General features: G+C 44.0%; 1 protein-coding gene across 1 annotated transcript in view; it reads left to right on the plus strand.

Annotated features, from left to right (window-relative positions):
- Positions 1-7603, plus strand: part of LOC115171939 (NLR family CARD domain-containing protein 3-like) — a 1137260-nt gene extending 1129657 nt beyond the window's left edge. Inside the window, exons 3-4 of the mRNA XM_029729202.1 lie at positions 5397-5632; positions 5799-7603. Of these exons, the coding sequence (XP_029585062.1) occupies positions 5397-5632; positions 5799-7603 (2041 nt within the window). The remainder of the gene's footprint in view (positions 1-5396; positions 5633-5798) is intronic.
- Positions 7604-10268: the final 2665 nt, after the last annotated feature.

Here is a 10268-nt window from a genome sequence, read left to right on the forward strand (position 1 = left end):
GTCTGTCTGTCTATGAACAGAGTATACTGTTCCCAGCTGTCTGTCTGTCTATGAACAGAGTATACTGTTCCCAGCTGTCTGTCTGTCTATGAACAGAGTATACTGTTCCCAGCTGTCTGTCTGTCTATGAACAGAGTATACTGTTCCCAGCTGTCTGTCTGTCTATGAACAGAGTATACTGTTCCCAGCTGTCTATCTATGAACAGAGTATATTATTCCCAGCTGTCTGTCTGTCTATGAACAGAGTATACTGTTCCCAGCTGTCTGTCTATGAACAGAGTATACTGATCCCAGCTGTATGTCTATGAACAGAGTATACTGTTCCCAGCTGTCTGTCTATGAACAGAGTATACTGTTCCCAGCTGTCTATGAACAGAGTATACTGTTCCCAGCTGTCTGTCTATGACCAGAGTATAATGCTCCCAGCTGTCGATGAACAGAGTATACTGTTCCCAGCTGTCTGTCTGTCGATGAACAGAGTATACTGTTCCCAGCTGTCTGTCTGTCGATGAACAGAGTATACTGTTCCCAGCTGTCTGTCTATGAACAGAGTATACTGTTCCCAGCTGTCTGTCTATGAACAGAGTATATTATTCCCAGCTGTCTGTCTATGAACAGAGTATACTGTTCCCAGCTGTCTGTCTATGAACAGAGTATATTATTCCCAGCTGTCTGTCTGTCTATGAGCAGAGTATACTGTTCCCAGCTGTCTGTCTATGAGCAGAGTATACTGTTCCCAGCTGTCTGTCTATGAACAGAGTATACTGATCCCAGCTGTCTGTCTATGAACAGAGAATACTGTTCCCAGCTGTCTGTCTGTCTATGAACAGAGTATACTGTTCCCAGCTGTCTGTCTATGAACAGAGTATATTATTCCCAGCTGTCTGTCTGTCTATGAACAGAGTATACTGTTCCCAGCTGTCTGTCTATGAACAGAGTATACTGATCCCAGCTGTCTGTCTGTCTATGAACAGAGTATACTGTTCCCAGCTGTCTGTCTATGAACAGAGTATACTGTTCCCAGCTGTCTGTCTATGAAAATAGTATACTGTTCCCAGCTGTCTGTCTATGAACAGAGTATACTGTTCCCAGCTGTCTGTCTATGAACAGAGTATACTGTTCCCAGCTGTCTATGAACAGAGTATACTTTTCCCAGCTGTCTGTCTGTCGATGAACAGAGTATACTGTTCCCAGCTGTCTGTCTGTCGATGAACAGAGTATACTGTTCCCAGCTGTCTGTCTGTCGATGAACAGAGTATACTGTTCCCAGCTGTCTGTCTATGAACAGAGTATACTGTTCCCAGCTGTCTGTCTATGAACAGAGTATATTATTCCCAGCTGTCTGTCTATGAACAGAGTATACTGTTCCCTGCTGTCTGTCTATGAACAGAGTATTCTGATCCCAGCTGTCTGTCTATTAACAGAGTATACTGTTTCCATCTGTCTATCTATGAACAGAGTATATTATTCCCAGCTGTCTGTCTGTCTATGAGCAGAGTATACTGTTCCCAGCTGTCTGTCTATGAGCAGAGTATACTGTTCCCAGCTGTCTGTCTATGAACAGAGTATACTGATCCCAGCTGTCTGTCTATGAACAGAGAATACTGTTCCCAGCTGTCTGTCTGTCTATGAACAGAGTATACTGTTCCCAGCTGTCTGTCTATGAACAGAGTATATTATTCCCAGCTGTCTGTCTGTCTATGAACAGAGTATACTGTTCCCAGCTGTCTGTCTATGAACAGAGTATACTGATCCCAGCTGTCTGTCTGTCTATGAACAGAGTATACTGATCCCAGCTGGCTGTCTGTCTATGAACAGAGAATACTGTTCCCAGCTGTCTGTCTATGAACAGAGAATACTGTTCCCAGCTGTCTGTCTGTCTATGAACAGAGTATACTGTTCCCAGCTGTCTGTCTATGAACAGAGTATATTATTCCCAGCTGTCTGTCTGTCTATGAACAGAGTATACTGTTCCCAGCTGTCTGTCTATGAACAGAGTATACTGATCCCAGCTGTCTGTCTGTCTATGAACAGAGTATACTGATCCCAGCTGTCTGTCTGTCTATGAACAGAGTATACTGTTCCCAGCTGTCTGTCTATGAACACAGTATACTGTTCCCAGCTGTCTGTCTATGAAAATAGTATACTGTTCCCAGCTGTCTGTCTATGAACAGAGTATACTGTTCCCAGCTGTCTATGAACAGATTATACTGTTCCCAACTGTCTGTCTATGAACAGAGTATACTGTTCCTACCTGTCTGTCTATGAACAGAGTATATTGTTCCCAGCTGTCTGTCTGTCTATGAACAGAGTATACTGTTCCCAACTGTCTGTCTATGAACAGAGTATACTGTTCCCAGCTGTCTGTATGTCTATGAACAGAGTATACTGTTCCCAGCTGTCTGTCTATGAACACAGTATACTGTTCCCAGCTGTCTGTCTATGAACAGAGTATACTGTTCCCAGCTGTCTGTCTATGAACAGAGTATATTATTCCCAGCTGACTGTCTGTCTACGAACAGAGTATACTGTTCCCAGCTGTCTGTCTATGAACAGAGTATATTATTCCCAGCTGTCTGTCTGTCTATGAGCAGAGTATACTGTTCCCAGCTGTCTGTCTATGAACAGAGTATACTGTTCCCAGCTGTCTGTCTATGAACAGAGTTTACTGTTCCCAGCTCTCTGTCTATGAACAGAGTATACTGTTCCCAGCTCTCTGTCTATGAACAGAGTATACTGTTCCCAGCTGTCTGTCTATGAACAGAGTATACTGTTCCCAGCTGTCTATGAACAGAGTATACTGTTCCCAGCTGTCTGTCTATGACCAGAGTATAATGCTCCCAGCTGTCTATGAACAGAGTATACTGTTCCCAGCTGTCTGTCTGTCTATGAACAGAGTATACTGTTCCCAGCTGTCTGTCTATGAACAGAGTATATTATTCCCAGCTGTCTGTCTGTCTATGAGCAGAGTATACTGTACCCAGCTGTCTGTCTATGAACAGAGTATACTGTTCCCAGCTGTCTGTCTATGAACAGAGTATACTGTTCCCAGCTGTCTGTCTATGAACAGAGTATACTGTTCCCAGCTGTCTGTCTATGAACAGAGTATACTGTTCCCAGCTGTCTGTCTATGACCAGAGTATAATGCTCCCAGCTGTCTATGAACAGAGTATACTGTTCCCAGCTGTCTGTCTGTCGATGAACAGAGTATACTGTTCCCAGCTGTCTGTCTGTCGATGAACAGAGTATACTGTTCCCAGCTGTCTGTCGATGAACAGAGTATACTGTTCCCAGCTGTCTGTCTATGAACAGAGTATACTGTTCCCAGCTGTCTGTCTATGAACAGAGTATACTGTTCCCAGCTGTCTGTCTATGAACAGAGTATACTGTTCCCAGCTGTCTGTCTATGAACAGAGTATACTGTTCCCAGCTGTCTGTCTATGAACAGAGTATACTGTTCCCAGCTGTCTATGAACAGAGTATACTGTTCCCAGCTGTCTGTCTATGACCAGAGTATAATGCTCCCAGCTGTCTATGAACAGAGTATACTTTTCCCAGCTGTCTGTCTGTCGATGAACAGAGTATACTGTTCCCAGCTGTCTGTCTGTCGATGAACAGAGTATACCGTTCCCAGCTGTCTGTCTGTCGATGAACAGAGTATACTGTTCCCAGCTGTCTGTCTATGAACAGAGTATATTATTCCCAGCTGTCTGTCTGTCTATGAACAGAGTATACTGTTCCCAGCTGTCTGTCTATGAACAGAGTATACTGATCCCAGCTGTCTGTCTGTCTATGAACAGAGTATACTGATCCCAGCTGTCTGTCTGTCTATGAACAGAGTATACTGTTCCCAGCTGTCTGTCTATGAACACAGTATACTGTTCCCAGCTGTCTGTCTATGAACAGAGTATACTGTTCCCAGCTGTCTGTCTGTCTATGAACAGAGTATACTGTTCCCAGCTGTCTATCTATTAACAGAGTATACTGTTCCCAGCTGTCTATCTATTAACAGAGTATATTATTCCCAGCTGTCTGTCTGTCTATGAACAGAGTATACTGTTCCCTGCTGTCTGTCTATGAACAGAGTATATTATTCCCAGCTGTCTGTCTGTCTATGAGCAGAGTATACTGTTCCCAGCTGTCTGTCTATGAACAGAGTATACTGTTCCCAGCTGTCTGTCTATGACCAGAGTATAATGCTCCCAGCTGTCTATGAACAGAGTATACTGTTCCCAGCTGTCTGTCTGTCGATGAACAGAGTATACTGTTCCCAGCTTTCTGTCTGTCTATGAACAGAGTATACTGGTCCCAGCTGTCTGTCTATGAACAGAGTATACTGTTCCCAGCTGTCTGTCTATGAACACAGTATACTGTTCCCAGCTGTCTGTCTGTCTATGAACACAGTATACTGTTCCCAGCTGTCTGTCTGTCTATGAACACAGTATACTGTTCCCAGCTGTCTGTCTATGAACAGAGTATGCTGTTCCCAGCTGTCTGTCTATGAACAGAGTATGCTGTTCCCAGCTGTCTGTCTATGAACAGAGTATACTGTTCCCAACTGTCTGTCTATGAACAGAGTATACTGTTCCCAGCTGTCTGTTTATGAACAGAGTATACTGTTCCCAGCTGTCTGTCTATGAACAGAGTATACTGTTCCCAGCTGTCTGTCTGTCTATGAACAGAGTATACTGTTCCCAGCTGTCTGTCTGTTTTTGTTGTTGCAATGTGTAATTTGTTGTAACTGAGTTTATTAGAGTAATTACTGCACCCTCTTTTATCTCTGTATTGGCTGGTCTACTCTGTCAGAGGATCAGTAGTAACATCTACAAGTCTCCCTCTCCTTTATCTCTGTAGTGGATGGTCTACTCTGTTAGAGGATCAGTATCTCTCTCTCCTTTATCTCTGTAGTGGATGGTCTACTCTGTTAGAGGATCAGTATCTCTCTCTCCTTTATCTCTGTAGTGGATGGTCTACTCTATTAGAGGATCAGTATCGCTCTCTCCTTTATCTCTGTAGTGGATGGTCAACTCTGTTAGAGGATCAGTATCTCTCTCTCCTTTATCTCTGTAGTGGATGGTCTACTCTGTTAGAGGATCAGTATATCTCTCTCCTTTATCTCTGTAGTGGATGGTCTACTCTGTTAGAGGATCAGTATCTCTCTCTCCTTTATCTCTGTTGTGGATGGTCTACTCTGCCAGAGGATCAGTATCTCACTCTCTCCTTTATCTCTGTAGTGGATGGTCAACTCTATTAGAGGATCAGTATCTCTCTCTCCTTTATCTCTGTAGTGGATGGTCTACTCTGTTAGAGGATCAGTATCTCTCTCTCCTTTATCTCTGTAGTGGATGGTCTACTCTGTTAGAGGATCAGTATCTCTCTCTCCTTTATCTCTGTAGTGGATGGTCTACTCTGCCAGAGGATCAGTCCAGGTGTGCAGTGTGTCAGCAGGTGCTGTGGGATCCAGTCTCTATCACCTGTGGACACAGGTTCTGCAGACAGTGCATCACCAGATACTGGGAGAAACCTGCTCCTTCAGGAGACTATGACTGTCCTCAGTGTAGAAAGAGATCCAGAACACTTCCTGTACTACAGCACTTGAGTGAACCCAATGATGCAAGAGGCTTTGAAAACAGTAAGACCACTTGTAGACCTGTGCTAAGTCAATACCTCAATATGATTTACATGTAGTTAACTATAATAATATGAGATACTATAAGTTACTGTAGTTGTGGAAGATCCACTTTTCATCCTGTCAATGAATGTGTCTGATACACATCCATTTTACTCCTCCCTTGTAGTGGAAGACAGCCTGCAGAGAGCTATAGTAAGCCATAAAGCCAGTCTAAAAAGGAGGTATGAATGTGTGATAGAAGGCATCAAAACAGCAGGGAATCAAACTCCCCTCAACAGGATTTACACAGAGCTCTACATCACAGAAGGAGAGAGTGAAGGGGTTAACAATGAACATGAGGTGTGGCAGCTAGAGACAGCATCCAGGACACCAACCTCACATGGCACAGCAATCCACTGCAATGACATCTTTAAACCCTTACCTGGCCAAGAGAGAAGCATCAGAACTGTGCTGACGAAGGGCATCGCTGGCATCGGAAAAACTGTCTCTGTGCAGAAGTTCATCCTAGACTGGGCTGAAGGGAAGGCAAACCAAGATGTGGAGATCATATTTGTGCTTCCTTTCCGGGAGCTGAACTTGATCAAAGATCTCCAGTACAGTCTTCTCAGACTTTTAAATGACTTCCACACAGAACTAGACATAGGCAATGCACAGAAACTCACTGCCTGTAAAGCTATGTTCGTCTTTGATGGTTTGGATGAAAGCAGACTTCCATTGGATTTCCAGCACAATGAAAATGTGTCTGATGTCACCCAGACATCATCTGTTGATGTTCTGCTGACAAACCTCATCAAGGGGAATCTGCTTCCCTCTGCTTTGCTATGGATAACCTCCCGACCAGCAGCAACCAATCAGATACCACCTAAGTGTGTTGAATTGTTGACAGAGGTACGAGGGTTCAATGACCCACAGAAGGAGGAGTACTTAAGGAAGAGATTCAGTGATGAGGACCTGGCCAACAGAATCATCTCACACATAAAGACATCAAGGAGCCTCCACATCATGTGCCACATGCCAGTGTTCTGTTGGATTTCTGCAATAGTCCTTGAACACATGTTGAGTACAGACAAGAGGAGAGAGATTCCCACGAGTCTGACTGAGATGTCCATACACTTCCTGCTCATTCAGACCAGCCTGAAGAACCAGAAGTATCATGGAAGAGATGATAGGGATCAAGAGGAGCTCATGGAGTCAGATAAGGAAATTCTTCTGAAGCTGGGGAAGCTGGCATTTGAAAATCTGGAGAAGGGTAATCTCATGTTCTATGAAGAAGACCTGAAAGAGGCTGGCCTTGATGTCAAAGAAGCCTCGGTGTACTCAGGGGTGTGCACACATATCTTTAAAGGAGAGTCTGTGTTATTTCAGAGAGTGGTGTACTGCTTTGTTCATCTGAGCATTCAGGAGTTTCTCTCAGCTGTCTACATGTACCATTGTTACACAGCCAGGAACATGGATGCACTGAAGCCCTTCCTCAAGAGAAAGTATAGAGCTGCGTCTGTAGAGATTACCTTGCATGAGCTGCTGAAGAGTACCATGGATAAAGCCTTGGAGAGTAAGAATGGACACCTGGACCTTTTTGTCCGCTTCCTTCATGGCATGTCACTGGAGTCCAATCAGAAACTCCTACGAGGTCTGGTGACACAGACAGAAAGCAGTCCAGAGAGTGTCAAGAAAACTATCCGATCCCTTAAGGTGATGCAGAGGAAGAACATCTCCCCTGAGAGGTGCATCAATCTCTTCCACTGTCTGATAGAGATGAAAGACAATTCAATACAGAAGGTAATCAAAGTGTACTTGAGGTCAGAAAATAGATCCAAAAACCTCACACTTTCTCAGTGTTCAGCACTGGCCTACATGCTGCAGATATCAGAGGAGGTTATGGATGTGTTTGACCTGAAGGAATACAAGACATCAGAGGAGGGTCGTAGGAGACTGCTCCCAGCTGTCAGAGGCTGCAGGAAAGCTCTGTAAGTATTCATGTAAATATTGCACACCAAAATATTGTAGTTATAGCAGTATTTTCATTGGCTAACTTAACTTTCTATCAGCTGAAAACTCTTAAACTACAATACAAACTGATCAGAAAAGTTGTAGCATTGAGCCATGAATGCACAGCTTGTACATTATTGGTGCACGGCTAACAGTGTAAGCAGGGAAAGCTAAGCATAACATTTTAATACAACCTGTCTGTCATTGTATTTCTTCTGTGTTTATAGACTCACTGGTTGTAACCTCACAGACTCATTCTGTGAAGTGTTGGCCTCAGTTCTCAGTTCAACCCCATCACACCTGAGAGAGCTGGATCTGAGTAACAATGACCTGAATGATTCAGGAGTGAAGCTGCTCTCTGCTGGACTGGGGAATCCCCACTGTAAACTGGAGACTCTGAGGTCAGTATTCCTGTAGTTGGTCAAAAAGTGAGTATTGTTCACCAGATCCACATGTGTTTACCAGACACACATAGTCCACAACATATATGTTTGGACAGTGAAGCTTACAGTTTTACATTTGGCGCTATGCTCCAGCATTTTGGATTTGAGATAGAACATTTCATATTAGGCGACAGTACAGAATGTCACCTTTTATTTTAGGGTATTTTCATACATATTTGTTTTACGTTTTAGATATGAAAGCACTTTATGTATCTAGTTCTCCCATTTGAAGAATTCTTAATTATTTTGACATATTCACTTATTTTGTATTAAAGTAGTCATAAGTTTAGTATTTGGTCCCATATTCCATGCCTGCAGTGCCCACTATACCCATTTTGCCAATTGGACTTGGACCCCTCTGCTACTTGGACTCCTACTAATTCCACGACTGGTCTATCGACGTCACCACACGAGGAGGCAAAAACAGAATTTCCCCCATCGCAACGTCCATCTAAGGCCCCTATGCTAGCTTGCTAATCTCAGCCTGCTAACTGCTAGCTTGCTAGCCCCGGCCTGCTAACTGTCTGAATCCCCAGCCAGCCCAACCACTCACTGGACCCATACGATCACTTGGCTACGCAGGCCTCTCCCTAATATCAATATGCCTTATTAAGGGGCACCCTCATAGATACAATCCTAACTAACTTGCCCTGCAAATACACCTAATGCACCCTCCAAATACACTGCTGTTTTCAACCAAGATCTCAGCGATCACTGCCTGCATCCGTAATAGGTCTGCGGTCAAATGACCACCCCTCATCACTGTCAAACGCTCCCTAAAACAATTCAGCGAACAGGCCTTTCTAATCGACCTGGCCGGGGTATCCTGGAATGACATTGACCTCATCCCGTCAGTAGAGGATGCCTGGTTATTCTTTAAAAGTGCCTTCCTCACCATCTTAAAAAAGCATGCTCCATTCAAAAAAATGTAGAACCAGGAATAGATATAGCCCTTGGTTCACTCCAGACCTGTCTGCCCTTGACCAGCATATAAACATCCTGTGGCGTTCTGCATTAGCATCGAATAGCCCCCGTGATATCCAACTTTTCAGGGAAGTTAGGAACCAATATACACAAGCAGTTAGGAAAGTTAAGGATAGCTTTTTCAAACAGAAATTTGCATCCTGTAGTACAAACTCAAAAAAGTTCTGGGACACTGTAAAGTCCCAGCTGCCCACTGCACTGGGGCTAGGAAACACTGTCACTACCAATAAATCCACAATAATTGAGAATTTAAATAAGCATTTTTCTACGGCTGGCCATGCTTTCCACCTGGCTACCCCTACTCCGGTCAACAGCCCTGTGCTCCCCACAGCAAATCGCCCAAACCTCCCCCATTTCTCCGTCACCCAAATCCAGATAGCTGATGTTCTGAAAGAGCTGCAAAATCTGGAAACCTACAAATCAGCCGGGCTAGACAATCTGGACCCTCTCTTTCTAAAACTATCTGCCGAAATTGTTGCAACCCTTATTACTAACCTGTTCAACCTCTCTTTCGTATCGTCTGAGATTCCCATAGATTGGAAAGCTGCCGCGGTCATCCCCCTCTTCAAAGGGGGAGACACTCTAGACCCAAACTGCTACAGACCTATATCTATTCTACCCTGCCTTTCTAAGGTCTTTGACCAAGTTAACAAACCGATTACCGACCATTTTGAATCTCACCGTACCTTCTCCGCTATGCAATCTGGTTTTAGAGCTGGTCATGGGTGCACCTCAGCCACGCTCAAGGTCCTAAATGATGTCATAACCGCCATCGATAAGAGACATTACTGTGCAGCCGTATTCATCGACCTGGATAAGGCTTTCAACTTTGTCAATCACCGTATTCTTATTGGCAGACTCAACAGCCTTGGTTTATCAATTGATTGCCTCGCTTGGTTCACCAACTACTTCTCCGATAGTTCAGTATGTCAAATCGGAGGGCATCTTTTCCGGACCTCTGGCAGTCTCTATGGGGGTGCCACAGGGTTCAATTCTCGGGCCAACTCTCTTCTCTGTATACATCAATGATGTCGATCTCGCTGCTGGTGATTCTTTGATCCACTTGTACGCAGACGACACCATTCTGTATACCTCTGGCCCTTCATTGGACACTGTGTTAAAACCTCTTCATACTCTCATCCCGTTAGCGGGATCATTTTCCAGCGAAAAACTCCTAGCGACATTATTTATTTTATTTATTTTTATTTTACCGTTATTTT

Source organism: Salmo trutta, chromosome 32, assembly GCF_901001165.1.
Source record: "Salmo trutta chromosome 32, fSalTru1.1, whole genome shotgun sequence".
Classification (NCBI taxonomy): Eukaryota; Metazoa; Chordata; class Actinopteri; order Salmoniformes; family Salmonidae; genus Salmo; species Salmo trutta.